Source organism: Scyliorhinus canicula, chromosome 12 (genome assembly GCF_902713615.1).
Source record: "Scyliorhinus canicula chromosome 12, sScyCan1.1, whole genome shotgun sequence".
Classification (NCBI taxonomy): Eukaryota; Metazoa; Chordata; class Chondrichthyes; order Carcharhiniformes; family Scyliorhinidae; genus Scyliorhinus; species Scyliorhinus canicula.
The window spans coordinates 110,997,055-111,024,029 of NC_052157.1; the positions used below are offsets into that span (position 1 = coordinate 110,997,055).

General features: G+C 44.3%; 1 protein-coding gene across 4 annotated transcripts in view; it reads left to right on the forward strand.

The window, feature by feature from the left end:
• LOC119974665 (lysine-specific demethylase 2B-like) overlaps window positions 1-26,975 on the forward strand; it is a 339,398-nt gene that overhangs the window by 127,018 nt on the left and 185,405 nt on the right. For all 4 annotated transcript variants that reach the window (XM_038813740.1, XM_038813742.1, XM_038813743.1 and 1 more), the window contains exon 2: window positions 25,363-25,587. In XM_038813740.1, the coding sequence (XP_038669668.1) occupies window positions 25,363-25,587 (225 nt within the window). The remainder of the gene's footprint in view (window positions 1-25,362; window positions 25,588-26,975) is intronic.

Consider the following 26,975-nt stretch of genomic DNA (forward strand, 5'->3'; position numbering starts at 1 on the left):
GGAAGTGAGGACACACTTCACTAAGGGCAGAACTTGGAGCAACACATATACACAGCACACTCTTCACAGCAGGCGGGCTGGTAAGCAGGACACACACAGCAAGCAAAGCTGGTAGTTAGCACTGGAAGGTCGTTCTAGGTCGAGCTCTGGAAACTGAACGAACTCACAATAAAGCATCTTCTCCACACTTGAGACTACGAGCTTTATTAAGACACGAGTAACAACACATGGTACCTAGGAGTGATTTCAGACGCTTATGACAGGACAACTCAGCTGCAGATACAGAAAACAAAAAAAAAATGGCATGGAAATCTCAACCAAGAATGGCATGGAGATCTCCTGCTGGACATTCGACTTTGGAAGACATTGCTGATGAGAGGATGTGCCTTGGATACCCACTTCACCTGGACACGCCTGGAAAAGTAAGAAGTGTCTGGGAAAGGTTTAAACAAATGTTCGATTTCGCTATCATAGCATATGATGCAGCAACCGCAAGCAGACTATGACAGTCTACCAAGCTCACAGGAACAAGAAGAAGACAACGTACATCTCACCACTGACACCATGCATGCACAAGACCATGAAGGTCAACCCGCAGTATCTGAGCAACCACAAGCAGACTATGAAAGTCTAACAAGCTCACATGAACAAGAAGAAGACAATGCACCTCTACCCACTGCATGCGAAGACAGTGACAAGATGATCACACTCGACGTACAGGATCACAGCGAGACTGACAGTTCTCAGCTTGTCTGTACCGACGCACAGAGCGAGAACAGTAACAAGGTGATCGCACTCGACGTACAGGATCACAGCGAGACTGACAGTTCTCAGCTTGTCTGTACAGAAGCACAGAGTCGGGCCACCCAACAGTCCAGAGCGACGATGCCGAAAGAAAACATGCAGATTTTGACTCCAGAAGAGGAGCACCTGGAGTCCAGAGAGACCAAGCCAAAAGAAACCATGCAGATTCTGACTCCAGACGAGGAGCACCTGGAGTCCAGAGAGACCAAGCCAGAAGAAACCATGCAGATTTTGACTCCAGAAGAGGAGCACCTGGAGTCCAGTGAGATAACATCAACGGAAATCATGAAGATTTCAACTCCAGAAGTGGAGCACCAAGAGTCCGGAGACACCACGTCAACTGAAATCATGCAGATTTGGACTCCAGAAGAGGAGCGCCAGAAGTCCACAGACATCACGTCAATTGTAATCATGGAGGTTTTGACTCCAGAAGAGGAGCGCCAAGAATCCAGAGACACCGCGTCAAACGAAATCGAGAAGAATTTGACTCCGGAAGAGGAGCACCAAGAAAGCAAAGATGCGGAATCCAATTCTCCACAACTGATTGATGTCACCTGCACCGATGCAACATCAGATCATTCGCACCACTCGCGAGACGGAATGCTAAATGACTCAAATTATCCACTCGGGACACTCATAGAGTATAACAAAAAAAACAAAAGTCAAAAGAAACACAGCAAGAACAAAAACCACATGAAGCGCGACAAGACCAACAACAATAGCAAGAAGCACAGCAGAAACGAGAACGACAACAGCAAGAATAAAAGCAACATGAAGCGCGACAAGACAAACAACAAAGTCAGGAACAAAGATAGCGACAACACCAAAGACAGAAACGACAAAAACAGCACCAAGACCGGCAACGAGAACAACAAAGTCTGGAACAACGACAGTGCCAACACCAAAGACGGAAACGACAATAACAGCGAAAACAACAAAAACAGGAACGACAGAAACAACAGCAATGAAACAACGACTTGTACACAATGGTACTACGCGGCACATGAAGGACAATGCCGCAGCACACTGCAAAACGATGACAAGACTACAAACATGTCATGGGATGACAACGAATCGCACAAACTCACGTCTGCTCCAGAACGAGCAAGCACACCAGCATCCAAGGCGGATGAGACAATAAATCAACACCACAAGCACAGAAAAAAGGCCATGCCAGTCAACATCAGTGAGGTGACCATGCAAACACCTCGGGATGATGCATTGGGTACTTAAGATAACAAGGAACACCAACAACATTCACAGCGGACTTGCAATATCAATATCACCACGTCATCAACAACAAAAAGAAAAAAAGCTCTGAACAAATTCATCAAGTTTGGACTCATAATGTTTTTATTGAGATTGGACATATAACTACATTGGCTTTGTAAAATATGCAATAGCACCATCACCTGTGTAGATACGCATATCATAAGTAACTGTTTTCTATAATTTTCTTTAACGATGTACAGCAAATATGTAAAGAGAAAAAGGGGGATGTGGTGATCGTAGATTTACTAGATACAAAACAACTGAGCAAACACCAGAGGGAGAGCTACAAATACACCGGGACAGGATGTACAATTTTCTTTAACGATGTACAGAAAATATGTTAAGAGAAAAAGGGGGATGTGGTGATCACAAGTTAACCAGATGCAACACAACAGAGCAACCACTAGAGGGAGCACGGGAGAGCCATATAAATAGATCAGGACAGGAAGTGAGGACACACTTCACTAAGGGCAGAACTTGGAGCAACACAGATACAACACTCCACAGCAGGCGGGCTGGTAAGCAGGACACACACAGCAAGCAAAGCTGGTAGTTAGCACTGGAAGGTCGTTCTAGGTCGAGCTCTGGAAACTGAACGAACTCACAATAAAGCATCTTCTCCACACTTGAGACTACGAGCTTTATTAAGACACGAGTAACAACACAATGTGCTCCAGTTTCTGGAAAGGAAGTTAATTTACAGCCTCTTATTCAGTGTTACTACTGAACTAAAGGTAGCCCGTTAGGTCAGTTACTTCCTGCAGTTGGTATGAATGCAAGAAAATAACTGCATGTACAAATGCTTAACATACAGATTACGTAGGCTGGATTCTTCATCCGTCGCGCCAGATTTCTGGTCCAGCACGCCGGCGGGATGCTGCGTTTCGCCGGCTGGTCAATGGTGTTTCCCGTTGTGGGGCAGCCCCACGCAGTCGGGAAACCCACAGGTTGCCAGCAAAACGGAGCCTCCCACCAGCGGAGAATCCAGCCCCTAGAATAATTATTACATATCAATTAAAAGAAATATTGGGCAGGATTCTCTGCTCTCATCAATGGTGGAACTAGTTGTGAATGAGAACAGAAAATCTGGCATTACAGACAAAACTCCATTCACTTTCTGTGATAAATGTTGGAATTTCAGATATTATATGTATTTGGTGCAGTAAGGGTTGAATGCCTGCGATGGTATGTGACTGCAGAAGTCATGTTTTAAAAATCCTGGTTTGAAAGACAGCTAGGTCTTTTGGAGCCAGATGTACAATTAAAGCATCGTAAAAGTTTAGGTAAATGGATTTTTATTTAAATTAAGAAGATTCCCTGCTGAGTAGAACATTAGGGACAATGTGCTCAGATGAATGAGATTATGTCGTTAATGGGAGTAACCAGGGATTGAAGCAATCAAATGTTGAGATTTTCAGTGTTTTTGGCTGGAAGGTGAGCGGAGGGGATTTCTGAAGAAATACATTTTGCATTACAATCTGCATTATTCTGACAGGGTGTCAGGTATTTTTCTTTAAGCAGTCTCAAAAAATCTCTCTTTCTTAAAGTGGAGTATTCAAGACATCTCTATACAGGAAGTATCCCTGAGTTCTAACTGTATTTAAAAGAGGATTGGGAAAATCCCAGCCGCAAATGGGGTTGGGAAAACTCAGTCCATTGTATATTATTTTACTGTTATGTATTCATTTCTCTATAAATTAAACATATTCAATGGCAGTTAAAGCCTCAAAGAAAGTCTGAACTTCCATGTATATTGCTTCTCAAAGACATGATGAAAATTCCACTAAAAAGTGAAGGATAGACCTATGAGCAAAAAACAGAAGTCTTCTACTTATTACCTTGATGTTAGATTTGTGCCAGTGAAGGTATTCTCTCAGAAATCGAGACAGAGCATAGTATAAATAGAAACTGGAATATTCGGAATAAGGCAGGAGGAAAAGAACCAGAAATGTAACTCGACTTAGAAAACCATCCCATTGTTATTTTCCGTTCACTATACTTTTTTTTTAATCTTCTCTCCCCACTGCTTTTGGTACATCTGAGTACTTTCTGATTTACTGTGGTGGTAGTGCCCCACCACAGACTTGTGAGCAAAGTTTTATAGGTCTCGCAACAAAAGTGGCAGTCGCAACATTGGTACGAAATTGGCTGAGTGACTGGAAACAGAGTAGTGGTTAACGGATGTTTTATGTTGTGGGGAAAGGTTTATAGTTGAGATCCCCAGAGGTGGTATGGGACTCTTGCTTTTCCTGATATATATGTTAATTTCCTAGACCTTCGTGTACAGGGCACAGTTTCAAAATTTGTGGATGATACAAAACTTGGAAACATCGTGATCTGTGAGAAAGATCGTGTAGAACTTCGATAGTGCATAGACAAGTTGTTGGAATGGGTGGATGGGTCGCAGATGGCATTCAATGAAAAATGTGAAGTGATTAATTTTGGTCGGAAGAACATGGAGAGACAATATAAAATGAAGGGTGTGAAGGAGAAGAGGGACCTTGGTGTATATGTTGATAAATCATTGAAGATGGGAGAATAGGCTGAGAAAGTAGTTAATAAAGCATAGAGAATCCTAAGCTTTATTAATAGGGGCATAGAGTACAAGAACAATGAGGTTATGTAGAACCTGTATCAGGCACTACTTTGGCCACGTATTATTGCTTCCAGTTCTAGACACTGCACTTTAGGGAGGATGTGAGGACACTGGAGAGAGTTCAGAAAAGATCCATGTGAATGATTCCAGAGATGAGGAATTTCAGTTATGAAGATGGATTGGAGAAGGCTGAGGAAAGAAGGCTGAGCGGAGATTTGATAGAGGTTATTCAAAATCATGAGGCATCTGGGAGAGCACAAATAATTGGCAAAAACGATATGAGACAAACTTTCTCATACAGTATGTGATTAAGATCTGGAATGCACTGAGAGTGGTTAGCACTGCTGTCTCACGGCACCGAGGTCCCAGGTTCGATCCTGACTCTGGGTCACTGTCTGTGGGGAGTTTGCACATTCTCCCTGTGTTTGCGTGGGTTCGCCCCCACAACCCAAAGTTGTGCAGGGTAGTTGGATTGGCCACGCTAAATTGCCCCTTAATTGGAAAAAATGATTGAATACTCTAATTTATTTATTTTTAAATTTGGTACAGGAAGAAACATAGAAGATGGAGACTGAAAGATTTGATTTGAGAGTAAAACTACACAAATTTTTTAAAAGGATAGACATTTTTATGAATGTTTAACAACAATTTACTACTAAGAATGATACTCCACAGTTGCATTTATGGAATTCATGTCCATAGACTCCCTACAGTGCAGAAGGAGGCCATTCAGCCCATTGAGTTTGCACCAACCCTCCAAAAGAACACCCTACCTCGGCCCACTTCCCCACCCTATTCCCTGTAACCCCGTGCATTGATCGTGTCAAATCCACCTAACCTGTACGTCGCTGGACTGTGGGTCGACACCCCGGAGCATCCGGAGGAAACCCACGCAGACACATGGAGAACATACAAACTCCACACAGACCAATCACCCAAGGCTGGTATCTAATCTGGGTCCCTGGCGCTGTGAGACAGCTGTGCTAACCACTGTGAGTACATGCTGCAATTGTTCTCATTCTGGATTGAGGTTGGGTAACTGATGAGATCTGCCTTGTGGAATTAGTGAGGTCTTGGGACACTAAAACCCAGTAGAAATTTGAGTTAAACTTCTCTGATGTAAACAAAAATCTTTATTGACTCTATTGAGAATAGATTTAAGTTTCTCCTAATTGTAATCAAATAAAGTCCGGCTAACAAAAGGACTTAAAGAGAAGTAACTTGTACACAATTAAACTTTCAAAATAATACAGAATGCTTCCGATAAAACAGCTTGCATTTACCACAAGAGTTTAGTGGAAAAGTGAAAATATGAAAAATAGAGATAGTGAATAGTTAGATCAAAGTATAGGATGATCCTGGAATAAAGATGGCTGTATGGACCATCATTTTTAAAGGAAATCTTATCAGTCTTGAGCCATCTGTCCACACCTCTATGTCGTCCTAACCGGTTTGGGTTAGAATCAAATACATTTGATTCAATGGTTAGCTGTCAATCCTTAATGTGCAACATAAGTTCTGAATGTTTCATGTTTGAATATTTATGTATGTTATGGAATGCGATTCTGTGCTATTATCAAGACTGGTTTTGACTGGTTTTCTGCTGACTTTGCTTTGTCCACATTATGAATAATGGTGCCTTCATGTTGCTATGGTGCCTGCTTCGATCTTGATCTGATTACTGGTACAGCTCATTTCTTAATGTCAAACTTTCTTTGAAAATGTGTTTATTAGAACAATAGCTTTTTCATCTTGCTTAGTGAAAATGTTGTTTTGATCTCCAATTAGTTTATGCATGTGTCAAGCTTTTTGTGTCTCTGTTGAAGCTATGTGTTTTATCCTGACCTGAAGTTATGAGTGCTGAAATCCTTATTTTAAAATGGGTATTAAAACTGGGGCTTAATATTTAGACTAAATAGCCTTATTTTACCTATCAGATCTATCAGGAAATAGTCGATTACTATCAGTCCGCCCTTTTGATAAATCGAAAGAACAAGTGAGATATATCACAATAAGATAAATGATATAATAAATGTGATAGGATAGGTAAAAGCGCAAAGAAGAACTCATTCATATTGTCATTGCAGTTTTAAACAATAGAGTGGGCAAGCATTGCATTACAAGCATTTCAGCAAAAATTATTATAATTCTTAAAGAATCATTATTATAAAATAACAATTAATTAATTAATCGAATTTGATTCTACTGATTCAGTATTAATCTATTAACAATATGTTAATAATATAGTCAAATAATTGATTGATCAGTAACATTTCAACAATAATATTGCATTTCTATTTCATCTAATAGTGGGGTTAGTGTGAATCATTCTGACAGTTGGGCCCCTCCGTTTAGTGAATAGTTGTTTAATGCACACAATACACTGGTATGCTGTGTAAATGATGAATCCTGCTACACAGGAGAAAAAGATTATTCTTACTGGCGACATTCCAGTGTGTCCCAACCACCCGCAAAGTTTATCCCACAGAGGGATATCTGGGGGTGGATCAAGTTTCTTGACAGGTCATGTTACAGTTGTATGAGACTTTGGTTTGGCCACATTTGGAATACTGCGTACAATTCTGGTTGCCACATTACCAAAAGGATGTGGATGCTTTGGACAAGGTGCAGAGGAGGTTCACCAGTATGTTGCCCGGTATGGAGGGGGCTAGCTATGAAGAGAGGTTGAGTAGATTAGGATTATTTTCATTAGCAAGACGGAGGTTGAGGGGGGACCTCATTGAGGTTTACAAAATCATGGGAGGTATAGACAGGGTGGATAGCAAGATGCTTTTTCCCAGAGTTGGGGACTCAATTACTAGGGATCACGACTTCAAGGTGAGAGGGGAAAAGTTTAAGGGAGATATGCGAGGAAAGTTCTTTACACAGAGGGTGGTGGGTGCCTGGAACGCATTGCCAGCGGAGGTGGTAGAGGCGGGCACGATAACGTCATTTAAGATGTATCTAGACAGATACATGAATGGGCAGGGAGCAGAGGGATATAGATCCTTAGAAAATAGGCGACAGTAGAGGATCTGGATCGGCGCAGGCTTGGAGGGCCGAAGGGCCTGTTCCTGTGCTGTAATTTTTCTTTGTTCTTGATTTCCTTTTGGATATGTGATGCCAGTTCTTTAACTTCCTGTGAGTTATCTGGAATGAAAGTGCAACACTCCGCATCAATTAGGGCGCTGGTGCCACCTTTTAGAGCTAGCACATAGTCAAGTGCCATTCGATTTTGTAATGCCAGGGTTCGAATTGCTCTAATTTTGTCAGAGATTTTATCTAGCGCAGTGGCGGTGTAATCGGCTACGTTTTCTATGATGGTTGTTATTTTATTTTATTCATTGGCTACCCTTACTTCCCAATAGAAAGGAATAATTTGGGCATAAATTGCGTCTCGCAAGGTTATGGCACGTTTATTTCTTTGAGTGGTTGGTTCTGAAACATAAGGGAGATGAGGAAGATGACGGGTGGCAGGTTCTATGTATCCTAAATAGCAAGATCCTGACCAGTATTTTGGGAGCCACGAATATGCTTTGTCATTACAAATAAAATAAGTCCCATTATAAGCAGAGGATAAGTAAATATCTTCTAAGTACCAATGATCTGAGAATGTTTTATTATTTATGATGTTGTGTATGCCTGTTATTGTTGAGGTCCTTGGTAATAAATTTTGCGTACATTTATAAGTTGTGTTAACATCCAAATAATTAGTGCCAACACTATTGCCCATTTTCATCCCTTTAGAGTGATTACTAGTGAGGCATATTGACCTTTTTTGTTTAATATTAGTTAGAAGACTAATATATTTAGGATTTTTGTTAGCGTTATATTTAAGTTGGTGCCATCCTGAAAAGATGTTTAGTGGATAGTCTGCAGATTTCCATAAGTTAATAAATTTCTTTTGATAATACTTGTACCTTCCTTTTTCATGTAAATATGCTCCTGAACGGACGACTACTGAGCGAGGGACACTCTGATAAATGTGCCATTCTGCTGTTTCTGAAGCACTAAAGGGGATAGTTAAGAAGGGAATACCTTTCCTGAGTTAGTAGGGGTTGCAATGCATACCCAACAATTGGAAATGTTGAAATTTTTAGCATATATCTTAGATGTGTAAAGGAATGTGTTTTCATTCAGCTCTGGTACAACATTTACAAAGCCAATCAAATAACTGAAAATTAATATTACGGTAAACATTTTTACAGATCTTAATACTTATACGCGCGCTTCACATGTGATGCGTGGATCCAACTTTTCTTTCCTTAGTATTGCTTAAAACATTGATATGCTGATTAAAAATTGACATCATAATCGTATAATTCAGTAATAAACAATGAATAATAATTTCATGTATTCAAATAAAATGATTATACAGTAAAACGTTGAGTATATGATTTAATAATGGTAAAATGATTATAAAAATGATTATATAATTTAGTAAGAAAATTATTAATAATAATTCACTAATAAATGAATAATAATACAGTAAATAATAGTTCAACAGAAACTTTCCATTTTGATGTTATTAGCTAGTGGTGCATATGAATTAATATGAACCATGTGGAATGGTGGGGCTCTATGGGTAGGCATGCATTAGCCAAAGTATCTGATCAGTAACATTAGTACATAAATGATAAATCCAAATATGCAAAATAGGAAAAGGTCCCTGAATGATGTTAATTCCTGTGCCACCCAATCAATTGGAAAACCCACCCCAAAGTGGTTGGTCAAGTTTTTTTTTAAACTTTGTATTGGATGTGAATTGCCAAGTCTTTGACATCTTCTGGATTATACACAAAAGCCTGTTGAAAGAGTTAATTTTCCTGCAAAGACAAAAGAGGGCATATAGTGGGTGGATAACTTGGAATTATGCCATTTGCATCTCTAAATGTTTTTTATATATGTCACTCAAATGGACTGGGAGTAAAAGTTGGATTGCTGCCAAATTCCCATTATCAATTATCTTAGAACGGTGTGTTCTCTCCATGGATTTGCTTTAAATCAGAGTTACTTTTCTTAAAAACAGCTTCCACATTGTCTGAAGTTTTAATTTCCAAGCTAATTTTAAACATTTCTTTTAAAATATCAAACACAGTAACTTATTGAATATATGACTGATTCAATCTTGCGCTGAATGGACTTGGTTTTCTGTAAATAAATTTGTCGGCTCTGTTAAAGAAAGCACAGCTAACAACATTTGTTAATTTCTTAAAATTAATAAAGCATTATTCAAAATAATGACAGTTTTCTCAGGTTAATAGTTCTTGGCAACTTTTTAGCGATACAAGACTTGGGGCATATCCCTGTAGCCAGGAGGTGGGCTTTCATCGTAGGAGTCCAGTTTGTAATCATGAAATCTGAAATTCGCAAAATGAAATTCAACATGAGAAAGGAATTTCATAGCTTTGCTGGAATTTTTTTTCGAGGTGAGTACAGGGGTTGGATTTGTCGTTAACGGAGGAGGAGAGGCAACGATTGATGTGCTTTTTTTTTTAGTAGTTTCAGTTTCGGACTGAGGCCTGGGTAGGATCGAGTTTAAAGCCGCAGACAGTTCTGGTTTTAAACCAGTGACACAATAGGTTTTTGATGATAAATCTTTTAAATGGTTTAGAACCCAGGCTGTTGCCTTTATCACTTCAACTCCAAGATGTTTGGTGCTTAATGGGTTAAGTTGTATTACACTTTGTATACCACTAGGCTCGTTGCTTAACCAAACAGGATTTTCTTGTTTAAAAATCTCAGTCTATTAAAGCTGCCATGAGAGGCTTTTGGATCAGGGCCAGCAACATGTCGTGGTCGGCATCAGAGTAAGATAACGGTTTGTTCTAGGGTAAAAGTGTCCTTGAACCCGGAATGGACAGATAGTTCACTTGGCCAGATTCCCCCTGTGGAACTTCGATCAGTGTATTTGTTGTTTTCATTTCAGTAGCAGCTTGCAATAATACAGGATCTGATCTAGTTACCGCTGGTATATCTTGGGCCTCAGTTAAAATAATTTCAACTCTTCCCGTTGGTGGCGCTGTTAATTTGTCTGTCAGTAATTTGTTATGACATTTCAATGTGTCCATGTCACTTTCCAAAATACATTTTTCCTCAAGTAACTGGCAATTCTGACTTTTAAGACTATCATTTTCTGATATTAACTGTTGAAGTTTGGATTCTGAGTCAGTATTTTTCATTTGGAATCTTCATCAATTTGTAATAATAATTGCTGAGTTCTGCATTTTGAGTCTGCCTATAGTGTTTCAGTTTCATCAGATTTCTTGAGCTTAGATTCTCCAGCTCGCAATTGGTCAATGACTGCCACTAGTTTTTCTTTGGTAGTTTTGAGTTCGCAGTTGTGTTTTGTGTTTGTGACTGTTGGCTTATGGAGCTGTGCCATTCCTGCAAAAGACCATTTCATAGGTTTCTTTTTGGTCAATCGTGTGGTTTTTTTCCAAAACTATTTTGATGTTGTCAAGGGACCACTGTCCTTTTAGAGGTGTCATATTTTGATTCAATTTTTGTGGAAATTTTAGACAGTCCAAATTGTCTATAAATCAAAGATCTAAGATCACCCAATATATCTTCAGCAGAGACATCTGGTACAGCGCGACCTCCCCTTGGAGAAGGTTCTGAATCTATTTTAGGAGTCATGTCCACCATAAACTCAGCCTTACACCCAATGTTTTGGTCGTCAACTATGGTTTTGTGCAATCTTTGTACACTTCCGTGACTATTCACTAATCAGTCCTGTTTTATTTTAGTTTCTACGATTGGCACCCGATTGAATAACACAGTCTGAAAAATGTCCTTTCTAAGGGGTCGAAGCACTGCTTGATGCGGCTTTAAGACTTTTAATGGGTGAGAAAGATGTTTTCTTACCCCAGCGTTAGCCGTTTTTCGGATAGATGTCTTTGGGTCTTCCATCCTTCTGGTCTTTCTTCGGTCTTCCAATTTCCTCCGACTGCTCTTCTCCCCTTTTGCCAAACTACGCCACATTGAGGAGATCTACCATGCGGAATTAGTGAGGTCTTGCGACACTAAAACTCAGTAGAATTTTGAGTTAAACTTCTCGGATGCAAACAAGAATCTTTATTGCCTCTATTTGATTACAATTAGGATAAAGTCCGGCGAGCAAAAGGACTTAAAGAGAAGTAACGTGTACACAATTTAACTTTCAAAATAATACAGAATGCTTCCGGTAAAACAGCTTGCATTTACTTCAAGAGTTTGAGTGGAAAAGTGAAAATATGAAAAATAGAGATAGCGAATAGGTAGGTCAAAGTATACGAAGATCCCGGAATAAAGATAGCCGTTTGGACCATCATGTTTAAAGGAAATATTATCAGTCTTGAGCCATCTATCTACACCTCTATGTCGTCCTAACTGGTTTGGGTTAGAATCAAATACATTTGATTCAATGGTTAGCTGTCAATCCTTAATGTGCAACATAAGTTCTGAATTTTCATGTTTGTTTGAATATTTATGTATGTTATGGAATGCGATTCTGTGCTATTATCAAGACTGGTTTTGACTGGTTTTCTGCTGACTTTGCTTTGTCCACATTATGAACAATGGTGCCTTCATGTTGCTATGGTGCCTGCTTCGATCTTGATCTGATTACTGGTACAGCTCATTTCTTAATGTCAAACTGTCTTTGAAAATATGTTTATTAGAACAATAGCGTTTTCATCTTGCTTGGTGAAAATGTTGTTTTAATCTCCAATTAGTTTATGCATATGTCAAGCTTTTTGTGTCTCTGTTGAATCTATGTGTTTTATCCTGACCTGAAGTTATGAGTGCTGAAATCCTTACTTTAAAATGGGTATTAAAACTGGGGCTTAATATTTGCACTAAATAGCCTTCTTTTACCTATCGGATCTATCAGGAAATAGTCGATTACTGTCAGTAACATTACAGGAACATGAACTTCCATGATAAAAGGTGCTTGTCTATTAATTACCAGCCTTAACTAGACAATTCATGAGAAAATGCAGCAATCTCATGAAACTCACTGGTTGGTCGGTTGAGTGTAAGGTGTGAGGTTAACACTGGAGCAATGCGGACTTCCGGTGGCGGCGATGACGTAGGAAGCCGCACATTTGGTAGCTCCCATTTTAAACTGACTTTTCGGCTCTTTTGAGAGCCCATAACGGAAATTTTTCGACGTCTCCCGGTGGGAGAAGGTGTGCTGATCGACTTTCCCCGCAGTCCATGACTCGAACTCGGAGTGGAAAGGGGGAAAAAACGGCAGCAACATCCCAGAAAAAACAGGGGAAGGAATCCAAGATGGCGGCCGGCGGAGCTCCAGAGGAGTGGAAGCAGTGGGCCCTGGAGCAACAAGCTGCTCTCCTGCGCTGTTTTGCAGACTTCAAGGCTGAGGTACTGAGCTCTCTGCAGGAAACGAACAAAAGGCTCTTGGAGATTCAGACGACCCAGGGTGCTGCCATCAAGGAGTTGCAGACGCAGGCCACTGAACGAGAGGAGGAGGCCGGGATCCTCGTGAGTAAGGTGGAGGGGTACGAGCACTCCACAAGAAGTGGCAGGACGGCTTCGAGGAGTTTGATCACCGCATGAGGCGGAAACATCTGCGGATCTTGGGCCTTGCGGAGGGGCTGGAGGGGTCGGACCTGACAACCTACGTGGCCACGATGCTGAACTCGCTAGTGGGGGCCGGGTCTTTCCATCTGCCCTTGGAGCTGGAGGGAGCACACAGAGTACTGGCCAGGAGGCCTAAGGAGAATGAACCCCCGCGTGCGGTGCTGGTGAGGTTCCACCGGTTCAGTGATCGGGAGTGTGTGCTGCGCTGGGCCAAGAAGGTGAAGAGCAGCAATTGGGAGAATGGGGTAGTACGGATCTACCAGGATTGGAGTGCGGAGGTGGCTAAGCGGCGGTCCGGGTTTAATCGGACGAAAGAGGTGCTTTACAAGAAAAAGATAAAGTTCGGAATGTTGCAGCCTGCGCGCCTGTGGGTAACTTATTCGGACCGGCATTATTATTTCGATTCCCCGGAGGAGGCGTGGGCCTTCGTGCGGACGGAGAAACTGGACTTGAACTAGGGGTTGGGGGTTGCGGGGTCGGTTGTAATACCTTATTGCTGGATTCTGCTGTTGCTGTGTTCTCTTTTTCTGTACTTTTGCAATTTTGATATGGCTATTTATGGGGGTGTTCTGTTATGTTTCTTTTTTGCGGTGGGGCATTGTTTGAGTTTTGTATCTTGCTGGGAGGGTTGGGGGGGTTTGTTGTATTCTATGTCGGGTTGGGGGTATGGAGTGGGGCTGGTATTTGGGAGCTGCGTCAGAAGGGTGTGGTGGGGCAGTGCGAAAGCGCGGGCTTTCCTCTGGTTTCCCGTGCTGCGGGACTGGGGGGTGGAGACGATGACGGGGGGAGGCGGGGCCTTAACTGGTTCTTCCCCGCGCTGGAGCGGTGCCTGGAGGAGGGATAGATTGGGGGATGATCCCACTTTGGGAGGGGTCGGGTTATTGGCGGGAGTTTCCGGGGTCAGCAGAAGTTAGCTGACCCACGGAAGTACAATGGAGGACGGTTCGCGGCTAGGATGGTTCCTAGCCTGGGGGGGGGGGGGGGGGGGGGTACCGGGTTGCTGCTGGTAGGATCAGGAAGGAGCTGGTGGGGGCCGGGGGGACAGAGGTGAGGTGTTGTCGCTGTGGGGACTGGGTCGGGCAGGGGGTGCTGGCCTGGGGCGGGCAGTCGACGGGCCATGGCTAGTCGACGGGGGAGGGGGGATGGGACGCCCTCTGATTCGGTTGGTCACCTGGAATGCGATAGGATTGAATGGGCCGGTGAAGCGGTCGAGGGTACTTGCTCATCTGAGGGGGCTAAAGGCAGATGTGGCAATGCTTCAGGAGACCCACCTGAAGGTGGCGGACCAGGTCCGTCTGAGGAAGGGATGGGTGGGGCAGGTTTTCCACTCGGGGTTGGATGTGAAGAACCGGGGAGTGGCGATTCTGGTGGGGAAAAATGTGTCATTTGAGGCATCGGAGGTGGTGGCGGTAAGGGGGGTAGGTATGCCATGGTTCGGGGCAGGCTACAAGGAGAGAAGGTGGTACTTGCTAGTGTGTATGCCCCAAATTGGGACGATGCGGGCTTTATGAGGCGTTTGTTGGGACGGGTCCCGGATCTGGAGGCGGGAGGTCTGATCATGTGGGGGGGGGGGGGGGGGGGGGGGGGGGGGTGAACTTCAATACGGTGTTGGATCCTTCACTGGATCGGTCCAGCTCTAGGACGGGTAGGAGGCCTGCGGCGGCCAAGGTACTGAGAGGGTTTATGGACCAGATGGGTGGGGTGGATCCATGGAGGTATGTGAGGCCGAGGGCACGGGAGTACTCTTTCTTCTCCCACGTACATAGGGTCTACTCTCGGATAGACTTCTTCGTGGTGAGTAGGGGACTGATTCCGAGATTGGAGGAGGCCGAGTATTCGGCCATTGCAAACTCCGACCACGCTCCGCATTGGATAGAGTTGGAGATGGGGGAGGTGCGGGACCAGCGCCCATTGTGGCGGTTGGATGTGGGGTTGTTGGCGGAGGAGGAGGTGTGTAGGAGGGTCCGGGCAAGTATTGAGGGGTACCTCGAGGTGAATGATACGGGGGAGGTTCAGGTGGGGGTGGTCTGGGAAGCCCTGAAGGCAGTGATTCGTGGGGAGCTGATATCCATCCGGGCACACAGGGAGAGGAGCGAGAGGAGTGAGAGGGACAGACTGGTGGGAAAGATGCTGGAGGTAGACAGGAGGTATGCAGAGGCACCAGAGGAGGGACTGTTGGGGGAGAGGCGCAGCCTGCAGGCTAAATTTGATTTGCTGACCACTAGAAAGGCGGAGGCACAGTGGAGGAAGGCACAAGGGGCAGTGTGCGAACATGGTGAAAAGGCGAGTAGGATGCTGGCTCATCAGCTCCGCAAGCGGGATGCGGCTAAGGAAATTGCTGGAGTGAGAGACAAGAGTGGGAATGTGGTGCGGAAGGGGGTAGAGGTGAATGAGGTCTTCAAGGACTTTTACGGGGAACTGTACCGGTCGGAGCCAACGGGGGAGAGGAGGGGAATGGAGAGGTTCCTCGATGGGCTTTCTTTCCCGAAGGTGCAGGAGGAGCAGGTGGAGGGGTTGGGTGCGCCGATTGAGCTGGAGGAGCTAGTTAAGGGGATCGGGCAGATGCAGTCAGGGAAGGCACCGGGGCCGGATGGGTTCCCAGTGGAATTTTATTAAACGTTTGTGGACCTAGTGGGTCCCTTGCTGGTGCGGACACTTAATGAAGTGTGGGAAGGGGGGACTTTGCCCCCGACGATGTCGCGGGTGCTAATCTCGTTAATTCTAAAGAGGGACAAGGACCCCCAGCAGTGTGGTTCATACAGGCCCATATCTCTCCGCAAAGTAGATGTTAAGGTGCTGGCAAAAATCCTGGCCACCAGGATAGAGGACTGTGTGCCAGGGGTTGTACACGAGGACCAGACAGGTTTTGTGAAGGGAAGGCAGCTGAACACGAATGTGTGGAGATTGTTGAATGTCATCATGATGCCGGCGATTGAGGGGGAGGCAGAGATAGTGATGGCGCTGGATGCGGAGAAGGCCTTCGATAGAGTGGAGTGGGGGTACTTATGGGAGGTGTTGGGGAGGTTTGGATTTGGTGAAGGGTTTATTAGATGGGTGAGGCTGCTACATGAGGCCCCGATGGCGTGCGTGGCCACGAATGGGAGGAGGTCGGAGTACTTCCGGCTTTACCGAGGGACCAGGCAGGGTTGCCCCCTGTCCCCCTTGTTGTTCACACTGGCAATCGAGCCGCTGGCGATGGCGTTGAGGGATTCAGAGAGGTGGAGAGGTTTGGTGCGAGGTGGGGAGGAACATAGGGTGTCGTTGTATGCCGATGACCTGTTACTGTATATGGCGGACCCGGTGGGAGGGATGCCGGGGGTGATGGAGCTGCTAGCTGAGTTTGGGACCTTTTCAGGTTATAAACTAAATTTAGGCAAGAGTGAGGTGTTTGTGGTGCACCCTGGAGACCAGGAGGAAGGAATTGGTAGGCTTCCGCTTAGGCGGGCAGGGGAGAGCTTTAGGTACCTGGGGTGCAGGTGGCCAGGGACTGGGGGACTCTTCACAAACATAATTTCACCAGACTTGTAGATCAGATGGAGGAGGAGCTCAAGAGGTGGGACATGCTGCCATTGTCGTTGGCGGGGAGAGTGCAGTCCGTCAAAATGATGGTGCTTCCGAGGTTCTTGTTCCTCTTTCAGTGCCTGCCCATCTTTATCCCCAGGGCCTTCTTTAGGAGAGTGACTAGCAGTATCTTGAGCTTTGTGTGGGCACATGGGACTCCGAGAGTGAAGAGTGTGTTCCTGGAGCGAGGGAGGGATAGAGGTGGGCTGGCGCTGCCCAACCTTTTGGGGTACTATTGGGCGGCCAATGTGTCAATGGTGCGTAAATGGGTGATGGAGAGGGGAGGGGCGGCGTGAAAAATAATGGAGATGGCGTCATGTAGAGGTATGAGCCTGGGTGCCATGGTAACAGCGCCGTTGCCGCTCTCCCCTAAGAGGTTTACCACGAGCCCGGTGGTGGCGGCGACCCTAAGAATCTGGGGACAGTGGAGACGGCATAGGGGGGAAACAGGGGGCTCGATGGAGGCCCCATTGGGTGGCAATCATCGGTTCATTCCAGGGAACAGGGATGGGGGATTTAGGGGGTGGCAAAGGGTGGGCATCAGTAAATTGAGGGACCTGTTTATTGGCGGGAGGTTTGCGGGCCTGGGGGAACTGGAAGATATGTCCGGGACTAGGATGAGTAGGTTCTTTGGGGGTGAGGACAGGTGCACCAGATGTTCGGGGAGTCCAGCGAACCACGCCCATATGTTTTGGGCATGCCCAGCACTGGAAGAATTCTGGAAGAGGGTGGCAGGGACGGTGTCGAGGGTGGTTGGATCCAGGGTCCAACCAGGGTGGGGACTCATGATTTTTGGAGTTGCGGTAGAGCCGGTAGTGCAGGAGGCGAAAGAGGCCGGTGTCCTGGCCTTTGCGTCACTAGTAGCCCGACGAAGGATCTTGCTGCAGTGGAAGGATGCGTGGCCCCCAAGTGTGGAGACCTGGATCAGCGACATGGCGGGATTTATAAAATTGGAAAGGGTCAAATTTGCCCTGAGAGGATCAATACAAGGGTGCTATAAACAGTGGCAGCCTTTTCTGGACTTCCTGGCTCAAAGATAGGTATCTTGGTCAATAGCAGCAACCAGGGTTGGGGGGGAGGGGGAAGTGGGGGTGTTCCTTATTGTAGTTTCTATTATGTAACTTAATACTGTGTTAATTTGCGTTGTTGTTAATATGCTGTGTTGTTCATGGAGGTGGGGCGAATGTTTATGATTGCTATTATTATTGTTATTTTTGGTATTTTATTATGGTTTGTTGTTGTTGTATAAATTCAAAATTTTTCAATAAAAATTATTTTAAAAAACAAACACTGGAGCAATGCAAATCGACCAGTAATTTGTGATTCATAATTCACAAGTTACTGCCCAATTCACACATAAATAACAAGGAGCTATTTTGGAGCAAATTCAGGGACAACGCCCTTTGTGATTAAAATAATTTAAAGTTTGCTATCTCTCTTATCTTTTTATAAAAGGTGCACTTTCCAAAGACTACGGTGTACACAGCTTTGGCCACCCCACCCCGAGAGCAGGCCTATGGGATTCAGTCACCACCTAAGCAACGTCATGGTTAGACCCATTGGCCAAGAACCACTATAGCCCCGTGAGACGTCCCTCCAGAGGACAAGGAAGAGGACTCCCAATAGTGCTGTACTTGAAGTCATAGGAACCATGGCGGCTGGGGGCACCAGAATCGATAGCTAACGCATGTCACCCTTGTAGGGTAACACATGCATCCCAAGGCAGGGCACTACATATTGCCCAGCAAGATAAGGATGCTTGCATGCACCTAAGTTGCACCACAGCACCTTGAGTAGTCCCAATTAAGATAACCCTCCAAGTGAATAACCCCCCTCTTCCCCCCCCCCCCCCCCCCCGGATATGGAAATCGATATGGGAGCTGCTCTCTTGGTCATCGGCCAACAGATGTTCCGTAAACTTTATTTGGGGGATCCAGCATCTGGGTCTAAAACAGAGTCTTTCAAACTGCGGATCTTGACCCGCAGGTGGGTCAAGGGTCGCAGAGCGATCAGTCGTGGGATTCCCGATCACAGGAGAAGCAGTCGACCTTTTAAGAATGCCGGCCGCGACAATTTTTAAGTTGAGAGCTCTGGCCGGGACTGGCCTTTAAATAAGAACAATGGAGTCTTCCTGCCAGAAGCGGCAGTAGAAAGCAGTTCATGCATTCGGAACGTACACTGATGTCACGAGCCCTGTACATTCGTGCTTTGGGTGCAAAATCACGGAAGAGAGATTCCTCCATTTTATAGCTGCGAACGAGCAAGTCAGTGAACTGTGAAGAACTGAACATGGATCATTTTGTAATAAGGAAGAGAAGGCCAGAGACACAAACAGGCCAGGATCTCATAATTGAATCTGCTGGAGGGAGCTGCACAGGAGAGTCCAAGGTAGAACAAAGCAGTTCTGGTGTGCGCTGTATACAGAGCTCCAGGGCCTCTGGTGAACAATCCATGAAGAAGAAACTGAAATTGGGAACAAAGCAGTATTAAAAATGATTTCTTGAGGTATGGCTTTGTTAATTGTGCCAATGCAAAGCCCATGTGTGTTATATGCAGGGAAGTACTGGCAAATGAAAGTTTAAAACCCTCAAAACTTCGAAGGCATTTGAAGACTAAGCATTGTGAGTCCAAGGACAAACCTCTTGATTTATTTCAACGGATATGAGAATTTAAATCATCAGCTGAAGTCCTTAGCAGAAATGTAACACTGAATGACAAAGCAAGTGGGATGGTGAGGACCGAGCAGGCTCACCTGTCACATTAAAGATAAGCAAAAATGTTGTGTCGCGAAGGTCGGCTGGCATGGGTCCCAAAAGTCGATTGTTTGGTATAAGTGGGTCCGAGGAAACAAATTTTATTAAACACTGGTCTAAAGGACACTACAATTATTCGGACTAGGATGTTCCCGGTTACCTATGGACAACAATCCGTTTTACTGGTAGTGGTGCAGGGACCCAGGCCCAGCTTTCTTGGCCGTGACTGGTTACAGAAACTCCACCTAGATTGACAATATATCTTTAGAATGGGTACAGGTAGATTGTATGAGATTCTGGGAAAATAACCAGAAGTTTTCCATGAAGGATTAGGGAAGATAAAGGGGTCCATGGCCAAAATTTACATTACCCTAGATGTCCAACCCAAATATTTCAATTTCAGGTCCTGCCCAGTCCTATACATCCTGCTGTCAAAGGTGGATGACGAGCTGAGCTGGAGGGAGAACTTCAGGATTACACACCCAGTCCAATTCGCAGAGTGGGCCGGACCGGTGGTCCCGGAGCTAAAGCCAGACGGGTCCACCCGCTTGTGTGGCGACTATAAAATAGTGATCAATAAGGACTTCCATTTGGACAGGTACCCCGTGCAACAAGTGGGATCTCTATGCAAAGTTAGCTGGGGGCATTATTTTACCAAGCTGGACATGAGTCATGCATTCTGTTGCTGTTGAGTGGAATACTATCCCACTAGCGTCACTAATAACTGTTGCCAATTCTGCACTGGAGATGCCAATAATGTTGCCCTTCTTAATATTGAGTAAGATTGCTTATACCACCACAAGGTTCAACCGGATATTGATCAAAGACCCAACAACCAGGCAGTTAGTTCAAGTTCAATAATGGTTTATTTGCACACAAGATTAACTCATACATACAGCATAAAGACACTACAAGCTAAACTACACCTAACACTACAACAGCCTGTACTTAACTTTCAGGCACCCAGCTTTGGCAGAGGAACAAGGCCTTTGTTCGGATCTGGAGTGGCTGGGTCTGGAGAATTAACTTTGGTTCTGCTGGGCTCATTCATCTTGGTAGCGATCGTTGATCTTGAATTTGCTTCTGGTCGTGGTGTTGCAGTTGGCTTCAGGTATAGGCCGGGCCGAAGAGTGCCGGTGTGCCAGGGTCAAAAGAGATCGAACACATGGCAGTGTCTCTCTTTATCCTTTGGGGTTTCGCGTTGTTTCAGGCGGTCCTTCGCTTGGGACCCAATAATTTGGCAGGCTTCAATCACTGTCTTCGATTTGAACCAATAAAGGGGCGGGTGCCTTGATGGCTGGGCATGCCCTGAGCGGTCATTGACCTTGCTTGTTTGGGCTTCCTGGGTGAAGGGACTGGCGCGAGGTGTCTGGAATTGTATCTGATACCTGAGTACCAGTCTTTTGTCCTAGGGAAATGGGTCATTAGAATGCAAATCGGCCAGGGGTTTCGATACTGTCTGGTTCTCTGTCAGCAAATATCCATTCAGGCTCTGAGTTTGCCTGAATCCTGTATTGGCCATAATTCCCTTGAGTCTTTGCAAGTATCCATGTTGACTTTGGAAATGGCTATCCTAGATGGCTACAATTCCTCCAGCTGGAGCTAGAAGCGGCTTCCAGAAAATACATAACCATCAACACCCACAGGAGAGTACATCATGCTTCAATTTAGAGTCTCATACATATGTGCAATTTTCCAGCGGGTAATGAAAGGTATTCTTCAGGGGCTCCCCAATCTCTGGGCGACATGCTTATTTCAGGAGTCTCGCGAAGGAATACCTGGACAACCTAGAACAAGTCTTCTGCCGATTATCAGAAGTAGGTGTGTGCCTGAAAAGAAGGAAGTGCATCTTCCAGGTACCATGATCCTGGGTTGACAAAAATGGGTTGCACTGGGTAGAAGAGAAAGTCCGAGCTATCAAGCAGATCCCAATGCCAGAGAACACGGCAGAGCTGAGTTTGTCCCAAGGGCTCGTTAATTATTACAGAAAATTTATTCTGAATCTGGCAACCATACTGGCGCCTCTGCATGCGAAGGAAGGGCTAAGGAAGCACCAAAAATGGGCATGGAAGGCACCAGAAAAAGAGGCATTTGCCAGCGTAAAGCACCAGCTATTATCCTTCAGGCTACTAATGCATTATGACCAGTCAAAACCACTGATCCTTACATGCGATGCCTCCCCATATGGCCTCGGGGTAGTGTTGTCCCATCAATCTGATGATGGTACAGAGCGACCAATAGCCTACACATCAAGAATCTTGGCTGTCGCAAAGCGCTAATACATCAAATGAAAAGGAAGGGCTGACCGTAATCTTTGCAATTATAAAGTTTCACCAATATGTCTGAACCACAAACCCTTCCACTGCCTTTTCAAAGAAGATAAAATCATACTGCAATTAGCTTAGGCCAAGATCCAGCTGTTGGCATCATATGAATATACATGAGTAACGCCAAGGCATACAGATTGCGCACACGGATGCTCTTAGCCGACTCCAGCTGCCTATGCTCCCCCCATCCCCGCCATTAGCAGACAAAGTTGTATTAGTACTTAATTTCATGGACACATTCTCTGTCACAGCCATACAAAATTGTGCATGGACGCAAAATTATCCTACATTGGCAATGCTGCACCAAGTCTTCCTACATGCAGGACTACAGGGGAAATTTCCAGAAGAACAGTGAGCATTCACAAATAAGCAACAGGAACTTAGTGTCATGGACAGCATCCTCCTGTGGGGAGCCCGCGTGGACGTCCCGAGGCAACCCAAAAAACCATTTTGCACACTTGCATAGTGAACATCTGGGGGTTTCCAAAATGAAAATGCTTGCCAGGAGCTATATGCGGTGGCCAGGGCTCGATGGCGATATTGAAAGGATGGTGCAGCAGTGTGAGGCATGCCAAGAATATCGGAAGCTCCCGCCATCAGCCTCGCTCCATCCATGAGAGTGGCTGGGGTGCCTTTGCCTGCGTTTGTTTGCTGGAATCTTCCTGCAGTCAATGTTTCTGCTGCTAATCGATGGCCACTCAAAGTGGATGGATGTATATCGGATGCCTTCCGCCACTTCATGAGCGACCATAGAGAAGCTACGCCAGTCATTTAAAATCCATTGTATTCCAGAGGTGCTTGTCACTGATATGGAAATCCCTTTCCCAAGTTAGGAATTTGAGGTGTTTATGCAGATGAATGGGGTGAAGCACATTCAAACTGCCCCTTTTCACCCTTTGAACAATCTAGCTGAGTGGGCAGTGCAAACCTTTAAGAGGGGCATGGAAAAACAAACTACAGGACCAGTTGATACAAAACTAGCACTTTTCTTATTTAATTATCGGACCACGCTGCATGTTACAACGGGGTTAGCTCCGGTGGAGCTACATTTCTCAACCTTGACATGAAGGTGGAAAAAACCTCCTGAAGAAGTATCTTTACACTGGAAGTAGAGGGTCAAACCAGGAGATGCAGTATCGGTCTGTAATTTTGAGGAAGGCAGCTAGTGGATACTTGGGACCATAGTGGAGAAGACAGGACCAGTCGTCCATATGGTCAAAACCAGAGAACAGACTGTATGTAAGCATGTGGACCATCTCAAATGCAGGGAGCCCCCACCAGAGGAAACCCCGCCAGACGAATCGATCCCTCATCCTCCTTGCCTACCATCCATTAATCAGCAAACCCAACTCTACAGAGACCAGGGCCCAGGTGAGGATGACATGGAAGACCAAGCTTCAGATACGGATACGGAATCCTCAATACTTTAGGAGGACAGTTTGGTCAGAGATGGATCTCCGACAGGACTCCTCCACCAGTTGGCATGAAAACGGCACTCCCTGACGCATTAAACAATTCCCGACCCAGACCCACAGCTGATGGAAGCACAACCGCGGGCAAAGCGGAGAAGGAAACTGTCATGTTCTGTAGACTGGACGACATGAATGATGCACGACAGAACATCTAACTTAAATAATTTATTATGAAACAACTGTGCGGTAAAGATAACTGGAATAAATAAATAACTAATAACACTAACTAACTATTATAGAACTACTGCAAAATGCGTCTATCCACCAACACGACTTACACTCAACTCCCCAGGCACAGAACCGCATGGTAGACTTACACTGCCACATGCTGGTCAGAGGTCATGTACAATATGAATTGCTTTATGCATGTCATCACAGAAACCTCCTCTGCGTCCAGCAACAGAGGGATCTTCGGACATCGCAGTGGGGGGATGTAATAACCCTCTTCAGAGCCTCGGGCGACCCAAATGATCTCCCAGTGGGACTCGTGGAATACAAGGTTCCCCGCTAATGGGCAGAGGCGCAACAGCTGGGGCCTCATAGAATTTACAGTGCAGAAGAAGGAATCAACGCTTAAAAGCCGGCCTGGATGGGGACTGGTGTGATTGGTAATCCCGGTTGGGACCTATGTGCTGTATGCCGCTTTGTCGCCTTTTCTTTGGGCTGAAAATATACTGTTGTTTTGATTCACCTTCTCGGGTCTCCTGAGTTTATTTTCATTTTCATTGTCTTCAAACACTTCTGTTATAAAAGTATGCGAATGGCCAAAAAGCTGTTTCACAGACGGTCTACATGAATCCATTTGAGTGATAAAATAATACGTTCCTGTTTCCAGTTGGCAGGGGAAGGTAATATGCCTGAAGAATGGACCAATATTGGGTGATTGAGAGTTGGGTTGTTCACCGCAGCAGGACACATGAAGAAAATTGCAGGAATCCACCCAGCCACAGTTGGCAAGCTCAACCCTGAGGAAATTAGCTAGTTTGTTAGTTAATAGGCATAATATCCATTATTGTATTGAGTATACGTGATATCTGATAACCTTATCAACGTGGTTTTATTTAGTTCACCTTATGCCTTTTCAAGATATATTTTCTGTGCCGTCTTTATCCTCGTCCCTCCCTAGTACACTGTTCCAAGGGCAAGAGAATAGTTAGGTGGCCTGACTTTCAAAGTTGCATTTAAACTGCTGGGCACATGAGTGCCCCTTATTGTTGACACTCCCCATTATTCTCGTTTCCCGCTTTGCTCCTTCAACACACAGTCTCTATTTAGCATCAATACACAGCTGCACACTTCACATTCACCACTTGCCTTATGGGAATCTTAATTGCAAACAAGCGACAAGTAGGTACTGTGCATTGAGACCTCAGTTTGGGCAGCTAATCAATTAATTTAGATAGTTCTCTGAAAAGTGTTGAGCCTCTTGTGTTTATTTGATGATGGTAGGTTCATAAAACTTGTCTTACCTGCCAAAGTAATCCACTGAATTACTTAATATGTCCATTCCCAACCCTCGAAACCTGTTCCATTTGTCAATGCTGATGGCACAGTTTTATTCTATTCTACAAGAGTAACCAGTCGGGTGAGGTTTAGCAGCTTTGCATAACAAGTCAACAGGTCTTGTGTGGACCAAGTAGAGCTGTTGTATGTAAAAAGGTAGTTCAGCTCTGAAAGGTTTCCTGTTTTGTTCATGGGTTATTTGGTAAAAAATCACCCAAGTTTCTCAGTTTATGTCATTTGAAGAATCATGAGTATCTGAAGTATGCTGGTACATTGTATCCTGTATGTGATGCAAAGAGATCAGGTAGTGCTAAATGTTCAGAAATGCCTTCACCTTTCCCCTGTTTTAAAGAAGATGTTTAACATGAAGTAATAGCTTTTTTTTTGTACATTGAATGAGAATGGATTGAAAAATATAGCGTTGTAATTGTCTTCATGTTTATTTTGCACATTTCTGTAAGTGTTTCTTTTTTTGTTTTCTTTTACAGTCCAGGGCCTCAACAAGACTAAAACCTCGATCTGCCCCTTCATCAGGACCTAAACTTCTTGTCCATAAATCAACAAGTGGTGCACGCAGACGCAGGACACGATGTCGCAAATGCGAAGCCTGCTTACGCTCAGAGTGTGGCGAATGCCACTTCTGCAAAGACATGAAGAAATTTGGAGGCCCTGGCAGAATGAAGCAGTCCTGTATCAAGAGGCAGTGTATTGCTGTAAGTAGAAGAACAGAGATTGTTCAATTACACTGGCTGATCTCAGCAAGGAGAACAGTTTCAGTGGTAGTGGGATTAGCCTGTGATTTGATTTTGAGATGTTGCAGCCTTTTCTATTCGTAATCTTGTTTATGGGGAGAAATATTAGTAATAGACAGCAACATTCTTTTGAATATTTGATGGAAAATATTGCATTATATGTTCCGATTAATAGAATTGGTCATTTCCTTGTATGATTTATTCATTTCATATACACTGAGCTATAGTTCATTATCTTTTATGTAAAGATGGAATAGTTAAGATATGGAAACACATCAATCATTTTCAGTCTCTGAAATGGAAAAATAATAGTGCATTATTGAATTGAACATGTCACATGACCTTGTTTTTCACATACTAACCCTTTTTCATTACTGCTTATTTGAGTTGTTTTATAACGTTAGTGGCATGATGGGACTTCTTGATGAGTTGTGCAATTTCTTGTAATCCAATAAGAAGTCCTGACAATGCTCAATCGACTGACAATTACTACTTTTTAATGGTGATAACCAGGCTAGAACAACTGCTGTAGTCAGAAGATGCAGAGAAAAACTTGCAAAATTCCATTGTTGCACCTATGAAGTGTTAGAGAATGGATGAAAGAATTGGTGCTTTTGCAACATGATCGTGAAGATGAGGTGAGGAAAGGTATTGAAGAGTGACAAAGAATAAATAAAAGAATTCACATTTGTATAGCACTGTTCATGAGCTCTGGCTGTCCCAAAGTGCTTTATAGCCAATTAAATATTTTTAAAATTTAGTCACTGTCATAATGTAGAAGACAGTAAGATGTCTTACAACACCAGGTTAAAGTCCAACATGTTCGTTTCAAACACTAGCTTTCGGAGCACTGCTCCTTCCTCAGGTGAGGAAGCAGTGCTCTGAAAGCTAGTGTTTGAAACAAACATGTTGGACTTTAACCTGGTGTGGTAAGACTTCTTACTGTGCTCACCCTAGTCCAACGCCGGCATCTCCACATAATGTAGAGGGACAGAAGGAAGCAGCTGAGGAAATAAACCTGAAGAAGTGGTGGGGATGGATCTGATTCTATGAACACATTTGAATCACAGTAAAAGGCTGGCTGATGGTATATATTCCCAATACAGGTGGCTAACCTAATTAAATGACATTGATTAAAAAGCTCCTTTCTAATGAATTTATAATTAACATTTTAAAATGTTTGTTCGTTTGACCCTTTAACTATACATAAAAGTTTAAGGAATGGATCACGAAAGGTTAAACTTTTTAAATGTACTTCTTTTTACTAGGGACCTTAATGAAAGCTCATGAAGATTAGTTGTTTAAATATAATTATCAAATGCTGTAATGGCAGTGGTCCAACATTACTC